Below are 18,706 nucleotides of genomic sequence, written 5' to 3'. Positions count from 1 at the left end.
ATATATTTGTATTCCCGCAAGAGAAAATTTGGGGTTTAATTTTGAATGGAACATATCGTTCAGCAGTTAAAAATGAAGAATTTTTCGATGGTTTATTTAAAAGCTTTAAAGATTATCCTGATTTTGCTAAAGATGCATCAGTTATACAAATTATTTCTCATAGAATATTTAAAACAGAGTTGGAACTAAACTTATTACGATTTTTTGCAATGAAACTTTCAAAGTCATTTACACTATATGCAACAGAAAATGAACGAATTTATGTAAAGCCAGAAGACAGAGATCAAGTGCTTAAAGATTTTCACGACGCACCGTTGAGTGGTCATGTCGGAGGTAAACGAATGATTAAAAGAATGAGTCCTCTATTTACATGGGAAAATATGCGAAGAGATGTTTTGAATTATGTAAAGCAATGTGATTCTTGTCAAAAGAATAAAATATGGCCAGCAAATAAGATGCCAATGAAAATTACGACAACATCGTATGAACCCTTTGATAAAATTTATATGGATGTGGTTATGTTACCAATTTCTAATAATGGAAACAATTGTGGTCTTGTGATACAAGATGATTTGACAAGATTTTTGATTGTAGCTCCCATGAAAAACCAAGAAAGTACTACTGTTGCTAGAACTTTTGTCGAAAACTTTGTTTGTAAATTTGGTGCTCCTAAAGAAGTTGTAACCGATCGAGGTACAAACTTTGTAAGCAAATTATTGCAACACACATGCAAAATATTACACATTAAAAAGATTGTAACAAGTGCATATCATCCTCAAGCGAATTTAGTAGAGAGATCAAATAGAGAGTTAAAAATTTATTTACGAAATTTTATTGGCAAAGATCCACAATGTTGGGATGAATTGATACCATATTTTATGTTTGAATACAATACTACAGAAAATTCATCAACTGGATATTCTCCCTATGAACTTTTGTATGGAAGAAAAGCTACTATACCAAGCACAATTTATAAAATCAATGATTCAGATTTAAATTATGACGACTATATTTGTTCAATGAAAGATATATTCAAGGATGCTCATGAAACCGCTAGATACAACTTAATATTGTCAAAAGAAAAGAGAAAGGAAATTTATGACAAAAAGACAAATGATTGGGTACCAATGTGGGGAGATAGAGTTTTGGTACAAATGGTACAGACAGGAATTGGTCAAAAGTTACAGAATAAGTGGCGAGGCCCTTATGATATCGTTAAATTTAACAGCGATCAAACGACCACTATTAAAAATGGAAACAAATTTGAAGATGTACATAATAATAGACTAAGAAAATATAATGATTAACATAACACTTAATGATAGTTCACAATGTACCCGTATTAACATACATTTAACATAATTTAAAATCAAATGCTCCAATACAAGAAAAATATTTTGAAATGACAATTACAGTACAATTAAAATAAAGTAAAAAAATAAGCGATTTATGCAATGAATGACATAGTATCATAAACGATTAATATCAAAAGACTACAATGAAGGAAAATATTTATTTTTAACACACGGGATTATTTATGTATATTGAACAAAAAAATAATAATAATAAAAAACTTATTGAATTGATATGATTGATGAATTAGAAAAAAACGATTGTTATCAAGAGAACTAAATGAATCAAACAAATGTGTTACAAATACCGATTTTTTTATATAGAAAAATAAACATAAAAAAAAGAATATATGATTGATTTGATATGATAAATGAATTAATGCTGAGTTAAACAAAATATGAATGATTATTATCAAAAAAAAAAATGCGCAAACAAGAATGTTATGAATTGGGGATGAAAGATAATTTTTATAAATGATTGAATTGATGGGTTTTAAACAAGAAACAGAATAAGAAAAATACCAGTACTGAGTACATTTTTTTTGAAAAACACGTGAAGCGATTATGATCAAATATAAACCTAATAATGAAGCAGTGATGAAACACGTTAAAACAATTAAGAAGCTGATGGGTTGCAATTTTGGGAACATACTTAATTGAGCTAAAATGGGTTAACAGGGTATTAGAAAAACAATGACGCAATTTTTAACTACAAATAAAAACTAATGCAGCGACCTCAAATTTAAATCATTAAATTTGTCCATTTTCGAACCTCACCACATTTCTGACCATGCGCGCTTACGCAAGCATAAATAATTTTCCCGTCGACTCGCGTTGCGCGACAAATAATTAAGCTTATGTACAGGTGTGGATCATGAGTCATCCTCACCTGAAAAGCCCTTTATTAAATTTCGCCAATTGTTAGGCAATCAAAAAAATGGTTAAGCTTTCAATTATGAATGTGCGATGTTATTACACAGGGGAAATTGAGGGTGTGGCTTAAACAAATTCATTGGCATGTTTGTTCAATGAAGAATTCGACCTTCTCATTATTGACTTACATTTTGAGAATGTTTGAGGAACATAATTTTGATATTCCAATAACATAATTTAAAGTTTCACGACAATGGTTCGAACCCATGACTTCCGATTTTGAGGTGTACTCACTACACCATACGGAAAGTCATGAAGAATTGCAGAGGTCTGCATAATTTAATTCATGAGGTTCATCGATGCTTCTCATCGAAACGGACCACTTTTAGTAGAACAAAATTTAGTAGAGTTTTCGGGGACTGACTATAAAAACCCCAAAATTCTTGAGGAGGGCAGTTAGTTGCAGTTAGTTCCAGTTCTTGTTCCAGTCCAGTTCCAGTTCCAGAAGACGCCCCAGACCAGCCAGACCCGCCAGCAGCCACCAGTAGCAGAGGCCCCAGTCCAGCCGGACTTAGCGGTGGAGGCCGCAGTCCGCCGGGACTTAGCCGCTGTGAAGAGTCCGCCGGGACTTAGCCGCTGTGAAGAGTCCGCCGGGACTTAGCCGCTGTGAAGAGTCCGCCGGGACTTAGCCGCTGTGAAGAGTCCACCCGGGACTTAGGAGTTCGGGGTCTGGCATGGCTCGGCGAAGAGGTCTGGAGGACAAGTCTGGCTTCAAGAGAGAGAAGAATTGGCTCGACAAAGGCCCTAATGAAATTAGCAACAAAAGGTTGAGTGATGTGATCGTGCGCGTAAAAGTTGAGAGTGTTACCGCAAAAAAATGTAATCTTTTAAAAAAAGTGTAATATACAAACAAGTGAAGTTTACTGATCTGTTTTGACTTTGCAAGTAAATATCACAAAAATCCTGAAAGCCTAAACCGCTCGGGCCGTTCACTAATCAAACGGACTGAACAATAACGAAATTTCAACGACAAGCAAATGAAGATGGTGTGATTATTAAATGTTTCAAAACAACATGTATGCAAGTAAGAATGTGTGTGAGAATAATTGGACAAGGGAGGCGCGCCCCAGAATGAATGTTAAATGTAAACATGTATTTTATAATTTACTTAACAAAGTACACTCAACCCCCGGTGGTTGGTCACTTTTTCGTTTGACACTTTTTTAGTTTGTACCCCGTTGGTTGGTCAAAGTCAAACTAAAAAGTGACGAACTGTCACTTTTTACACGGCGCTCACGCACACTATCAAAACACACGTTTAGTAGTGTGTGTGAACTCCGTGTAAAAGGGGTGTCAAACTAAAACGTGACCCCGTTCGTTTGACAACAGTTGGTGTCAAACCATCGGGGTTTGAGTGTATTAAGAATATATTTCAGACTTTTTATACACTAATACGAAGGATCTACAGGAAACCATTGGAAGACAACAAATTTCAACAAGGACGAATATGGACTACAGCTCAAGGAAGGGTAAAACTTGTGAGTATATCGTGGGGAATCTAAAAAGATCGAAAAGAACGGTATAAGTTCCGATCTCGGGATACATAAACTGATAAAGCAACGCCAAAGGGATAAAAAAAAAGTAGACAATTATACTCTATGGGGAGAGTTTTTATGTTGAATATAGCTTCAAAACATTTGTAATCCATGGGGGGATTCAATATGTTAAAACTTTTCAAAACATTTGCACTTTACGGGGATAGTCAAATGATAATTAAAGGGAATCGATAAATAATGCTTCAAGGGAAAATCAAGGGATAAAATAATGCTTCAAGGAAAAAAACCTTCAAACTGAAAAAAAATCAGAAGGGATAAAAAAATTCAGAACATTATCATTAGAATGATATTTGACTCAACTAATTATCTTGCAAATTCAGCAATAAAATGCGAATTGCTCAAATAAACAAATTGATTGAATGGATTTGACAAATCTGAAAACACAAAGTGACAGACAAGTTTCATAAAAAGTTGATATAACAGAATAGATATTTTAACATGCTCAGTTTTGCTATGACAAGATGATAGGATGTATAGATCAATGAAAAACTTTATAGAGTAAATTTTTTTATTCAGGTATAAAAATAATAGTCAATTAGAACTGATTTTTTTTAGTATTAAAAATAATAGAACTGATTTCATATAAAAATATCAACAAGATTTATAAGATTGTAAGTAAATTTGAGCTCAAATTTTGCACAGAAATTTAATAATAGATTCCTGAAAATTATAAAATATTGTTCATACAAAGAAAACAAGTAAGACATTTTGTGGGAGAAACAAAAGTAGAAACTGAAGTAAAATATGGCAGAGACGAGAGACGAGACGACTTGAGACGATCGACGCGTTCGTATGCTGAGAGGTTCTACGCGTTTGTATGCAGAAGTTTGTGATGGCAAGTTGGTGAGTGGCAATGTCATGCGGGAGGTTGGACAGGTAACAGTGTTGATGTAGTTGTTAAAGGTCATATCAATGAGGATCAAGTCGAATTAAAACGCAATTTTTGGTAACGAGACATTCACGTAAAACAAATTACCAAATTGAAATGTGGGATTAAGCGAAGTAAAGATGATCGAAATGAGAAACATCAATTATGGAACAAAATTGCAAGTTGAGATCATACTGCACGTCTGAAACTATGGAAAAGGAGAATTTCATGATAACATCATCCGATGTCATTAATTTACAATAGTCAAAGTTGTAAATTATTGGTAAATTACACGAAAAGACAATTTCGGACAAACGACATGTCCTAAACATTTGGAAAAAGAATTACATCAACCGATGTGAATAATTTGAGATTGTCAAAGATACAAAGCATCCGGAAAAGTCAATTTTGGACAAAAATACTGGATTTACGAACAATTCACAATACTCAGCAAATGAGAAGTCAATGCACTCTCAAAATTGACCACAGTCAACTCACAGTTGAGTTATGAAGCATAATTCATGATGGAAACAACAATTGCACTAATCGACGAAATTCAACACCTTAGCCTCGAAAACTGACCAATTGACCAAGTCACTGTGGAATGAATAGCCTCACGATAAAGACGATTTTTGATGGAAGACGACGACGATAACAACCAGCCGATCAACACAGTTCTACAACAACAACAAATTTTGCTTACAGTGGGAAAAATGCAATGATTTTTTTTAGGAGAGATAATGAAAATTAATTTCAAATGCAAGTTTATTTAAATCAGTTTCAATGAAAATATTTTTACAAGAGAAGTTCAAAACAGCAAAATAATTTTACAGTAGAAAAATCAAAAGAACAATTATAATTATAAAGCAATTTACAAGAAAGCACAAGAAGAACAAATTGTAAACCGCGCGATCACTACACCCGACAATGTTCTTTCCATAGATGATCATTTCTTTCAGACGATCATCTAGCTGATAAGTGTGGGGGAGATTAACCGAACCAATGTTTTTTAAATCAGTTTTTTATAGCCAGCCATTTATATTTTTTATGATTTTTTGCAAAGTATTTTTTTCACAAATCAAATTATTAATTTTGGGAATATTCTTCCAACCTACAAATAACTTTCGATAGATGTTCTTAATGCTTTTCAAGAATACAAACATCTAGTTGGTAAGTGTGGGGGAATGCAGCGACCTCAAATTTAAATCATTAAATTTGTCCATTTTTCGATCCTCACCACAGTTCTGACCATGCGCGGTTACGCAAGCATAAATAATTTTACCCGTCGACTCGCGTTGCGCGACAAATAATTAAGCTTATGTACAGGTGTGGATCATGAGTCATCCTCACCTGAAAAGCCCTTTATTAAATTTCGCCAATTGTTAGGCAATCAAAAAAATGGTTAAGCTTTCAATTATGAATGTGCGATGTTATTACACAGGGGAAATTGAGGGTGTGGCTTAACCAAATTCATTGGCATGTTTGTTCAATGGAGAATTCGACCTTCTCATTATTGCCCAACATTTTTGAGAATGTTTTAGGAACATAATTTTGATGTTCCAATAACATAATTTAAAGTTTCACGACAATGGTTCGAACCCATGACTTCCGATTTTTAGGTGTACTCACTACACCATACGGAAAGTCATGAAGAATTGCAGAGGTCTGCATAATTTAATTCATGAGGTTCATCGATGCTTCTCATCGAAACGGACCACTTTTAGTAGAACAAAATTTAGTAGAGTTTTCGGGGACTGACTATAAAAACCCCAAAATTCTTGAGGAGGGCAGTTAGTTCCAGTTAGTTCCAGTCAGTTCCAGCCAGTTCAAGCCCAGTCCAGTTCCAGATCCTGAAGAAGCCCCAGACCAGCCGGACCCGCCAGCAGCCACCAGTAGCAGAGGCCCCAGTCCAGCCGGACTTAGCGGTGGAGGCCGCAGTCCGCCGGGACTTAGCCGCCGTGAAGAGTCCGTCGGGACTTAGCTGCCGTGAAGAGTCCACCCGGGACTTAGGAGTTCGGGGTCTGGCATGGCTCGGCGAAGAGGTCTGGAGGACAAGTCTGGCTTCAACGTAGAGAATTGGCTCGACGAAGGTCTTAATGAAATTAGCAACAAAAAGTTGAGTGATGTGATCGTGCGCGTAAAAGTTGAGAGTGTTACCGCAAAAATTTAATCTTTAAAAAGTGTAATATACAAATAAGTGAAGTTTACTGATCTGTTTTGACTCTACGAGTAAATATCACAAAAATCCTGAAAGCCTAAACCGCTCGGGCCGTTCACAAGTTTCACCAATTTATTGGCTCAATTTTGAAGCGCCCTTTAGTTTTTTTCAAGTCATTTGCACTTTTTCTGGAAAGTCAACCGAACATTTCAGTGTCCTAGTGAAGTGCTGTCGCAGTTAGTCGCAAAGTCGCCAAGTCGAGGAGCGATTTTTTTTTGAAAATTTGACTAGAGGCGCCCCTACGACTTAAAAAAATGTATTAAAATTCTCAATATGAAAATTTGGCTTGAAGCGCCCCTACGACTTAAAAAAATGTATTAAAATTCTCAATATGAAAATTTGACTGGAGGCGCCCCTACGACTTAAAAAAATGTATTAAAATTCTCAATATGAAAATTTGACTGGAGGCGCCCCTACGACTTAAAAAAATGTATTAAAATTCTCAATATGAAAATTTGACTTGAGGCGCCCCTACGACTTAAAAAAATGTATTAAAATTCTCAATATGAAAATTTGACTGGAGGCGCCCCTACGACTTAAAAAAATGTATTAAAATTCTCAATATGAAAATTTGACTGGAGGCGCCCCTACGACTTTAAAAAATGTATTAAAATTCTCAATATGAAAATTTGACTGGAGGCGCCCCTGAGCAATTCTCTACCAAAACCGGAAATGAATTTTATTTGTATTTTTTGATTTGGCTCAAACTTTGTGGGGGCCTTCCCTATGACCAAAGAAGCCATTTTGCATCATTAGTTTGTCCATATAAATTTCCATACAAATTTGGCAGCTGTTCATACAAAAATGGTACGTAAATATTCGAAAATCTGTAACTTTTGAAGGAATTTTTTGATCAATTTGGTGTCTTCGGCAAAGTTGTAGGTATTGTTAAGGACTATTTAGAAAAAATAGGTACACGGAAAAAAAAATTTCCCGATTTTTTTATTAACTTTTTTTTCACAAAAACTCAAATTCCCAAAATACGTATTTTTTGATTTTCGAGATTTTTTGATATGTTTTAGGGGACAAAAATCCGCAACTTTTGAGCTATAGAGAAACATGGTCAAAAAATCTGCCGCCGAGTTATGATTTTTTGAAAAACTGGTGATTTTTGGAAAAAATCGAAATTTCATACATAAAATTTTTTTGACCTCAGTTTTTTATGCAAAATTGAATTTGCAATCGAAAATTACTTTACAGATTTTTTGATAAAGGGCCCCGTTTTCAAGATATAGCCACCGAAAGTTTGATTTCAGCGAAATATTTGCAGTTTTTCGATTTTTAAAAATAGTGACCATGACCATGACCATCTCTAAAAATATTTTTTTTGAAAAGTTCAGAAAATTGAGCATGAGCATGAGAGATCACCCATGGTTGCCCCTCCGTTGCTGAACAGAACCGTAATATCCTTTCAGCACTACTGATTATAGGCTTCGACGATCTAGTGGTGTTTCCCTTATCAACAGCATGTATGAATGCGCTGAAAAGATAAAACACCATGATTGCTAAAGCTAGATCAGTTGCGAATAGGTAACAGTCATTGGCCACCAACGGCGCCCGCCATGTCAGTTTGTAGACCTCGATTTTAAGGGACGGGAATGTTAGTTAGCGCAGGTTGCTACTAGGGCAGCTGATTTACTCTGTGCTTACACCCCACGAGCGCCAGGAACCTGAAAACTTGTTAGTAGGATAGGGTGTGTGGTCAGGATTCGTCATAGAAGATGATGATGCGACCCAAAATCATAGTGTTTGTTGAAAGATGTTTATATTATTCTCAAGGCAAACAATCGGATGCTGCGGATGAGACATTTCCCGTTTATCGGTTGTTAAATTTCAAATGAAATGGTTTCATCTTAGACAGCCGGCTGTGGAAAGATAGAACCAAAATCATTTGTAATTAAAGAATGAAGGATTAAACAATGTAACTTTTAACTTGAGATGATTTTACGAGTTTTAAATGATTGATGTTTAGTGAGGTACTGATTAACGGTGCGAACGACGAGTTTCGATGTGTATCGAGCTGAAATGGTATGATAGGGTGTTGATATCAAACTGCCTAGCTGTCATCGGGACAGCCAAAGCCAGCCGCACCTTCACACGCACACACGCACGCGAGAAAAACGAAAAACACACCGACGGCGGACGCGAAAATTCTTACGACCCTACGGAAAGGAATCGCAAATCTGACTCAAAAGTTCAGAAAATTTGCTATAAAATTGTCTAAGAGACATCGAAGATTGGACCTCTGGTTGTTGAGATACAGCAGCTTAAAGAAAAAGAAACACGAAAATTGAAGTTTTCTAAGTCTCACCCAAACAGCCCACGATTTTCTAATGACGATATCTCAGCAATTAATGGTTCAATTTTCAATGTTAATACATGAAACATTCGTGAAATTTTCCGATCCATTCGAAAAAAATATTTTGAAAATTTTTAAATCAAGACTAACATTTCAAATGGGCATAATATTCAATGTTTGGCCCTTTTAAAATGTTAGTCTTGATTTAATTTTTTTCAAAATATTTTTTTCGAAAAGATCGGAAAATTTCACGAATGTTTTATGTATTAACACTGAAAATTGAACCATTAGTTGCTGAGATATCGTCATTAGAAAATCGTGGGCTGTTTGGGTGAACTTAGAAAACTTTTCTTTTAATCTCAACAACCAGAGATCCAATCTTCGGTGTCTCTTAGACAATTTTATAGCAAATTTTCTGAACTTTTCAAAAAAAATATTTTTAGAAATGGTCACTCATGGTCACTATTTTTAAATATCGAAAAACTGCAAATATTTCGCTGAAATCAAACTTTCGGTGGCTATATCTTGAAAACGGGGCCCTTTATCAAAAAATCTGTAAAGTAATTTTCGATTGCAAATTCAATGTTGCATAAAAAGATGAGGTCAAAAAAATTTTATGTATGAAATTTCGATTTTTTCCAAAAATCACCAGTTTTTCAAAAAATCATAACTCGGCGGCAGATTTTTTGACCATGTTTCTCTATAGCTCAAAAGTTGCGGATTTTTGTCCCCTAAAACATATCAAAAAATCTCGAAAATCAAAAAATACGTTTTTTGGGAATTTGAGTTTTTGTGAAAAAAAAGTTAATTAAAAAATCGGGAATTTTTTTTTCCGTGTACCTATTTTTTTCTAAATAGTCCTTAACAATACCTACAACTTTGCCGAAGACACCAAATTGATCAGAAAATTCCTTCAAAAGTTACAGATTTTCGAATATTTACGTACCATTTTTGTATGAACAGCTGCCAAATTTGTATGGAAATTTATATGGACAAACTAATGATGCAAAATGGCTTCTTTGGTCATAGGGAAGGCCCCCACAAAGTTTGAGCCAAATCAAAAAATACAAAAAATAAAAATGTTTATGTTTATGTTTATGTTTATTGCAAAAAATATCATTTGACTACTTATGGTCTATATGATTCGGCTTATAAAAACTGTTTTGTAGAGAATTGCTCCCCTACGACTTAAAAAAAATTATAAAAATTCTCAATATGAAAATTTGACTGGAGGCGCCCCTACGACTTAAAAAAATGTATTAAAATTCTCAATATGAAAATTTGACTTGAGGCGCCCCTACGACTTAAAAAAATGTATTAAAATTCTCAATATGAAAATTTGACTGGAGGCGCCCCTACGACTTAAAAAAATGTATTAAAATTCTCAATATTAAAATTTGACTGGAGGCGCCCCTACGACTTAAAAAAATGTATTAAAATTCTCAATATGAAAATTTGACTGGAGGCGCCCCTACGACTTAAAAAAATGTATTAAAATTCTCAATATGAAAATTTGACTGGAGGCGCCCCTACGACTTAAAAAATGTATTAAAATTCTCAATATGAAAATTTGACTGGAGGCGCCCCTACGACTTAAAAAAATGTATTAAAATTCTCAATATGAAAATTTGACTGGAGGCGCCCCTACGACTTAAAAAAATGTATAAAAATTCTCAATATAAAAATTTGACTGGAGGCGCCCTTATGGCTGAAAAAAAAAATGAACAGGAGTGTGCTTATGGGTAGATTTGAGTAGATGACATCTACTTAGCTGTTTGCTCTAATTTATTTATTTTTATATGGACAAATATTCAAGTTAAACAATATTTTTGACCAAAATAGGGCTTTCACCAAGTTTCACCAATTTATTGGCTCAATTTTGAAGCGCCCTTTAGTTTTTTTCAAGTCATTTGCACTTTTTCTGGAAAGTCAACCGAACATTTCAGTGTCCTAGTCAGAGGCGACGCGTGGCCAAAATGTTTACCTGTTCAAACAATCTTTTCAGTAATTTTCAAGTTTTTTAGCTCAATTATATTTTTAAAATATCTTTTATTCATAATAAAGAGAAATTAGATGACGTTAGCAATATTGTTGTGAGAATTGTTAATCAATTGATTTTAATTGAAATAGTAACTTTTTTAAATTACAGCAATGATCATTCTTTTAGAAGTGTAAAATTGAAATGCTATTTACATTGTAGTTTTCTATAATTAGCTTGTTTTGTAAATAAAAAAACTAAATCAAAACTTGAGGCGTAATCCAACCACAAGTTTTTCCCTGGAGTTTTCTTTAGAATGACTTCTCCATTGGATTAGATTAGAGCAAACATTATTCATTATTTTCAAATCTCACTAAGCAAACATTCCGTATGTTGACCATTCTAATCCTGAAATCACGTACTCTAGTTTCCTGACCAAAAAAACAATTAGGCCATAAAAATGTATATTACGTTTCTCTTCAAATTTTCTCCAAAAAGACTAGAAGGGAAAAAATTAATATCGATGAAAATTATTTTTTTCATTTAACAAAAACTCGTGCAATCGATTGGACTTTTAACGTTTATTTTTGCATTGATTTTCAAAATGTGCTTTTAAGCATATAACAAATTTTGAATTGATAGTCACAAATAAAAAATTAATTGTCATAGTAAAGTATAAAAAATCTGAGATTTTTTTTGTTATTTTACTGCATCTCATATCTCAATATAAATCCATAAAATAAAATCAAAATATCACTTTATAAAATTTTCCGAAAAAATTTTAAACGATCAATACTCAAGAATTCAAACCAAGTAGACATTATTACGACAGCTTATTTTAGCTTTGTTTTGATTTTTGTTTTTGTACAATTAACATGTAAACAAAATATTGTATGCTTGCATGGTAGGTTAAAGATTTTGTTCTATTTTCTTCCAAATTATTTTGCAAAACTGTCGACGAACTTGCTTGCTCACTTTTAACAGAGCTATTTATTACTGTATTTCAGTTAAAAACGCTTTTTGGAAGCAACATGCCGTTCTACTATTTATAACAATTAAAAAAGTTTTACAAAATATTTGAGCGAACACGCCAAATCGTCTGGGAATCATGAAACAGCCAAGCGCATTCGTATCCATAGAGCTCTCAAAGAAAATCTGACGCGCATTGAAAATCCTCCCAAGCAAACGCCAAACGCCAACGTCACTAGGACCAGAGGCGTCGCGTCCACCTGTTCAACCTGTTCATAGGACAGGTGATCATTTTGTTTTCTTTTTGAAGAAAGAATTAAAATTTGTTCATCAAAATAATTGAACGAACATGCCAACTCTTCTTGGAATAATGAAACAGCCAAGCACATTCGTATCATAGAGCGTCAATGAAAATCTAACGCGCACGCCGCCAACCTGTTCGGATTTGTCCATGCACGAGTTCCCATACAACGCATTCAAAAATACACAGAAAGCCTCCCCTGTTTGTACACGCTGGACGGTATGAATGTGGTAGTTCAGGCTGTGCATGAAAGCTTTTGCACAGTCGACATAAAAGCGCGCGAGCCGAGACACGAGCAGGGAGAGAGCAAAGTTCAAAGAGAGAGAGAGAAAGCTCCATATTTTGCACTCTCCCTGCTCGTGTCTCGGCTCGCGCGCTTTTATGTCGACTGTCCAAAAGCTTTCATGCACACCCTGAATTACCACATTCATATCGTCCAGCGTGTACAAATAGGGGAGGCTTTCTGTGTATTTTTGAATGCGTTGTATGGGAACTCGTGCATGGACAAATCCGAACAGGTTGGCGGCGTGCGCGTTAGATTTTCATTGACGCTCTATGATACGAATGTGCTTGGCTGTTTCATTATTCCAAGAAGAGTTGGCATGTTCGTTCAATTATTTTGATGAACAAATTTTAATTCTTTCTTCAAAAAGAAAACAAAATGATCACCTGTCCTATGAACAGGTTGAACAGGTGGACGCGACGCCTCTGGTCCTAGTGAAGTGCTGTCGCAGTTAGTCGCAAAGTCGCCAAGTCGATGAGCGATTTTTTTAGAAAATTTGACTAGAGGCGCCCCTACGACTTAAAAAAAATGTATTAAAATTCTCAATATGCAAATTTGACTGGAGGCGCCCCTAAGACTTAAAAAATGTATAAAAAATCTCAATATAAAAATTTGACTGGAGGCGCCCCTACGACTTAAAAAATGTATTAAAATTTTCAATATAAAAATTTGACTGGAGGCGCCCCTACGACTTAAAAAAATGTATTAAAATTCTCAATATGAAAATTTGACTGGAGGCGCCCCTACGACTTAAAAAAATGTATTAAAATTCTCAATATGAAAATTTGACTGGAGGCACCCCTACGACTTAAAAAAATGTATTAAAATTCTCAATATGAAAATTTGACTGGAGGCGCCCCTACGACTTAAAAAATGTATTAAAATTCTCAATATGAAAATTTGACTGGAGGCGCCCCTAAGACTTAAAAAATGTATAAAAAATCTCAATATAAAAATTTGACTGGAGGCGCCCCTACGACTTAAAAAATGTATTAAAATTTTCAATATAAAAATTTGACTGGAGGCGCCCCTACGACTTAAAAAAATGTATTAAAATTCTCAATATGAAAATTTGACTGGAGGCGCCCCTACGACTTAAAAAAATGTATTAAAATTCTCAATATGAAAATTTGACTGGAGGCGCCCCTACGACTTAAAAAAATGTATTGAAATTCTCAATATGAAAATTTGACTGGAGGCGCCCCTACGACTTAAAAAAAATGTATTAAAATTCTCAATATGGAAATTTGACTGGAGGCGCCCCTACGACTTAAAAAAATGTATTAAAATTCTCAATATGAAAATTTGACTGGAGGCACCCCTACGACTTAAAAAAATATATTGAAATTCTCAATATGAAAATTTGACTGGAGGCGCCCCTACGACTTAAAAAAATGTATTAAAATTCTCAATATGAAAATTTGACTGGAGGCGCCCCTACGACTTAAAAAAATGTATTAAAATTCTCAATATGAAAATTTGACTGGAGGCGCCCCTACGACTTAAAAAAATGTATTAAAATTCTCAATATGAAAATTTGACTGGAGGCGCCGCTACGACTTAAAAAAATGTATAAAAATTCTCAATATAAAAATACGACTGGAGGCGCCCCTAAGACTTAAAAAAATGTATTAAAATTCTCAATATGAAAATTTGACTGGAGGCGCCCCTACGACTTAAAAAAATGTATTAAAATTCTCAATATGAAAATTTGACTGGAGGCGCCCCTACGACTTAAAAAAATGTATTAAAATTCTCAATATGAAAATTTGACTGGAGGCGCCCCTACGACTTAAAAAAATGTATTTAAATTCTCAATATGAAAATTTGACTGGAGGCGCTCCTACGACTTAAAAAAATGTATTAAAATTCTCAATATGAAAAATTGTACTGGAGGCGCCCCTGAAGCGTGCAGCCGGCTAAGTCCAAGGCACTTCGACTGGATATTTCGGATCAAACACTTTCACTCTCTTTCACTGTCTCATTTACTGACTGACTTTATTTGATTTCAGCTTGGGTTTTTATACTAAATCTAGTTATTTATTTAATTATTTAATATCTTATATTTTTACCCCCACTCTAGTTTTTGATGTTGCATAATATATCCGTCCTTTTCGGTTTCACTCCAAAAATTCTTCCTCTAACTTATATAATATATTTTTGTCTCATTTACAACCCCCACTCCAACCTGTATTTTTCTCGATATAATGAAAAGTTTCCTTAATTCCCAGAATTCTACAATATATAACTCTCTTTTTTTCTTATTTTATTTATTTTTCCCCCCACTCTAAAAATCCTTCCAAGTTATACATAATATCCTGGCCTATTTTATTTCTCTCACTCTTAAAATCCTAATATAAATGTTCTATTTCTTTCCACCGCGCTCTAATTCTCCGATTTTTCTCAGAAATTAGTCGCAGTCCTTTTATGACTTAACCCATAGATAATGTAATCTTTATTTATTTTCCAGTCGTGCCTGTCCTTTTTCACAGATATTGTTATTTGTTTGTTTCTCGTCGGGCACCTTTCTGCGCGTGCCACTTAAGTGGGTCATAAAAGTGTTGTCGGGTTTTCCCGTCCTACGCTCCTAATTGATTTTTATTTGTCTTCCTTTTTCTTACAACTCTCCTGATTCGCCTTTTCCTAATATTTTCGTTTTTAACAGAGAAAATCTACTGTGAATTTTTCTGGTAAGGCGAGGGTCGCTTCATATCCCCACACTTACGAGCTAGATGTTCGTCTGCTAAAGACGATCATCTACTGTCAGCTATATGTTGGAAATTGGTTAGACTTAATATTTAACTTAATTTTGATTGTTATTACAATTGATTCTGTTCGATGATGATGATTATTAATTGATGATCTCGCTGATGTTGTGGCTGATGAAAAAACTATCAACCTTGATGTTGATGTTGTGGCTGATGACGTTCCTTCCGTGTTGAAAAAACAAATTATATTGTTGTCATATCCACTCTTCAATATCAATCTTACGGTTTAAAATAATCAAGTCATTGCTTGGTTTTCAGTGAAAATGATTCTTGCCAACTTAATCTGATACCATTCTGTCTATGTCGTTTCTTTTCCAGCATATTTGAAGAAATTGTGTGGAGATTTGCGTCAATCCTTTATGTGTGAATACACTGTGCTATCCATTCAGTTGTTTTGATCAGCATTAAACTGTGATTATGCGGTTTCATCCAATTATAACGAGTAGCGATTGTATAGTATCCAATTGTTTTGACCTATATCTGATGTTCAGATCAGGTTTCATCCTTCCTCTCATGAGTTAATCGTTCATAAAGTATTCGGTTCCATTCACATTTATTTTGATTGAACAGATATATCTTTCCTCCACACAAAGTTATTGCTGCACTGTTGCCATCGATTTTTCAATTATCAGATTATCAATCCATTTGAATCAAGTTTCACCTTTCACCTCACAAATCCTATCATACCTCAACCGTTTTCGATTAATTGTTAGAGCTTGAGGAACTTCTGCGATGCTTGTTGATCTTGATGTCCCATTGGTGAACTCCGGAATCTTAATTTAATAAGTGTAGTGTTTGTGTATGTGGGTTTATAATTTAACATGTATTTGTTTTTTTTTTTCACTTAATTTTAAAACATTTTACGATCTCTTAAATTGTATTGTTGCATTGTATCGATTTTTCTTATCATTATTATTACACGGATAGAAATCCTGTCCGAAAAACCATCAACAAATTGTTTTAAAAGCGATAACATCGATTGTTTTCGATTTCGTTTACAATGTTTTCAAAAATGAAAACAATTTCATCGATTTCGAAAACTTTTGTGTTCGAAAACGCAACTTTTTCCGTCACACTTTTTCGAAGCGTAACTACTGTCAAAACGCAGCCTAATTCTAAACGTCAAACAAGCTCTCGTGACAGTTTGTTTATACAATGTTTTTTTTTTAGTTTTCGGGTGAAGTAACCGGAGAGCCGGAGAAGTTTCTGGTGGCCAGATATTAACTGGTTCCGTTTCGACGGTGTTTGTGAAATGATGTGTGATGTGAATAAATAAAAGCAGCAACAATTGGTGCACAGTGTCTAGCTGCAAACACCGCCATCAAAGCCGTTCCGGCCAACCGGGTCGAGCTTAATAGTGCTTTCGGATGTGGAGAAATCACCTGTCCGGGAGAAGTGAAATGTCGATCCGCATGGCCAGCGTCGATTCTGACAACAGTGATCGAAAGGACCGGTACAGGTTCAGTTCTGGGAAAATACGGAACCGTTGGCAATGGCCACACTCGAGAAGGCGGACAGCGGAATGATTGCATCGGCGGAACCTGCTCCACGGCCAGCGAGAAAGAAGATGTTGGCAAGCGGGAAGAAGTCATCAGCCGCCGCTGGTTGTGCGGATCGACCTTTGACTTCTCCTGGACAGGTGATTTCTCCACTTCCGAAAGGACTTTTAAGCTCGACCCGGCTGGCCGGAACGACTTTGTTGGAGGTGTTTGCAGCTGGACACCCTCCTCCTCCTCCTCCTCCTCCTCCTCCTCCTCCTCCTCCTCCTCCTCCTCCTCCTCCTCCTCCTCCTCCTCCTCCTCCTCCCTCCTCCTCCTCCTCCTCCTCCTCCTCCTCCTCCTCCTCCTCCTCCTCCTCCTCCTCCTCCTCCTCCTCCTCCTCCTCCTCCTCCTCCTCCTCCTCCTCCTCCTCCTCCTCCTCCTCCTCCTCCTCCAGGGCCACCAGAGGAAGATGTTGTCCAGCGGGAGAAAGTCATCAAAGTTCATACCCTCAGAAGCTTGGTAAGATTTGAATGAACAATTTTCACCAAAACTCGTAATCGATCGATCTAATCGACCTTCCTCCACAGGCTGCGACGCCGTCCTCTTCCAGATCTGCAGCCACCTCGAATTGAACCACGACGACAAGAAAAGCGACCCGGGACAAGGCGCATCAACCGAACTTGAGCTCCGTCGGCATCCTGGAGCCGATCGCGGTCAAGCTTCGGTCGTGCAGAAGGCGCTGAATACCACACACACACACTACATTACACTCTACCACCACAAAACAACAACATTCTTTAATTCTTCAATTCTAATTAAAAAAAAAACTAAAAATCTAAATTTCTAATTTTTTTAAATCCTTTAAAAATTTAAATTCTAAAATTCTAAAATTCTAAAATTTTAAAATTCTTAAATTCTAAAATTTTTAAATTCTAAAATTCAAACATTCTAAAATTCTAAAATTCTAAAATTCTAAGATTCTAAAATTCTAAAACTCTAAAATTCTAAAATTCTAAAATTCTAAAATTCTAAAATTCTAAAATTCTAAAATTCTAAAATTCTCAAATTCCAAAATTCCCAAAGTCCGTTATTCTCAAATTCCCAAAATCTCAAATTCCCTAATTCCCTAATTCTTTAATTCCCAAATTCACAAATTCCCAAATTCCTAAATTCCCAAATTCTTAAGTTCTCAAAATCCCAAATTCCCAAATTTTCAAATTCTTAAATTCCCAAATTGCCAAACTCTCTAATTCTCAAATTCCTAAATTCACAAATTCCTCAATTCTCAAATTCTTAATTTCCCAAATTCCCAAATTCTTGAATTCCCAAATTCCCAAATTCCTAAATTCTCAAATTCCCATATTCCTTAAAATAAAATCAAAAATTCAAAATTTCAAAAATTCAAAAATTTAAAAATTCAAAAATTCAGAAATTCAATAATTTAACAGTTCAAAACTTCAATTATTCAAAATTTCAAAATTCCTTTATTTCTCAATTCCTAAATTCCTTAATTCCTATATTCCTAAATTCCTAAATTCCTAAATTCCTAAATTCCTAAATTCCTAAATTCCTAAATTCCTGAATTCCTTACTTCCTAAATTCCTGAATTCTGAATTCCTAAATTCCTAAATTCCTTAATTCCTAAATTCCCAAATTCCTAAATTCCTAAATTGCTAAATTCCCAAATTCTTAAATTCCCA

The 18,706-nt window shown here is 35.0% G+C and overlaps 1 protein-coding gene and 1 long non-coding RNA gene across 3 annotated transcripts; one reads left to right on the top strand and one right to left on the bottom strand.

Moving 5' to 3' along the window:
• Positions 1–14,728: 14,728 nt before the first annotated feature.
• LOC119770646 lies at positions 14,729–16,300 on the bottom strand. Its single transcript, XR_005278927.1, has 2 exons — positions 15,749–16,300; positions 14,729–15,687 (listed from the first exon to the last, which is right to left on the bottom strand). It is a non-coding gene; the product is annotated as an uncharacterized LOC119770646 (long non-coding RNA).
• Positions 16,301–16,404: 104 nt separating this feature from the next.
• LOC119770643 lies at positions 16,405–17,774 on the top strand. Of its 2 annotated transcripts, none has more exons than XR_005278924.1 (3): positions 16,405–16,789; positions 17,461–17,525; positions 17,594–17,774. XR_005278924.1 is itself a non-coding variant. In XM_038265913.1 (3 exons), the coding sequence occupies exons 1-3, from the start codon at positions 17,018–17,020 to the stop codon at positions 17,688–17,690; spliced, it is 309 nt and encodes a 102-aa protein (XP_038121841.1). In that variant the 5' UTR covers positions 17,005–17,017; the 3' UTR covers positions 17,691–17,774. The 2 variants fall into 2 exon arrangements, 1 of the variants encoding a protein (XP_038121841.1); XM_038265913.1 differs by lacking the exon at positions 16,405–16,789 and adding an exon at positions 17,005–17,164.
• Positions 17,775–18,706: the final 932 nt, after the last annotated feature.

Source organism: Culex quinquefasciatus, chromosome 3 (genome assembly GCF_015732765.1).
Source record: "Culex quinquefasciatus strain JHB chromosome 3, VPISU_Cqui_1.0_pri_paternal, whole genome shotgun sequence".
NCBI lineage: Eukaryota > Metazoa > Arthropoda > Insecta > Diptera > Culicidae > Culex > Culex quinquefasciatus.
This window is presented reverse-complemented; position numbering and strand designations above follow the sequence as displayed.

Coding starts and splice junctions, on each gene's coding strand:
- LOC119770643 (XM_038265913.1), top strand. CDS start 17,018: ATGGCCACACTCGAGAAGGCGGACAGCGGAATGATTGCATCGGCGGAA. Junction 17,165..17,460: donor CTTTGACTTCTCCTGGACAG/GTGATTTCTCCA, acceptor CTCCTCCTCCAG/GGCCACCAGAGGAAGATGTT. Junction 17,526..17,593: donor TTCATACCCTCAGAAGCTTG/GTAAGATTTGAA, acceptor CTTCCTCCACAG/GCTGCGACGCCGTCCTCTTC.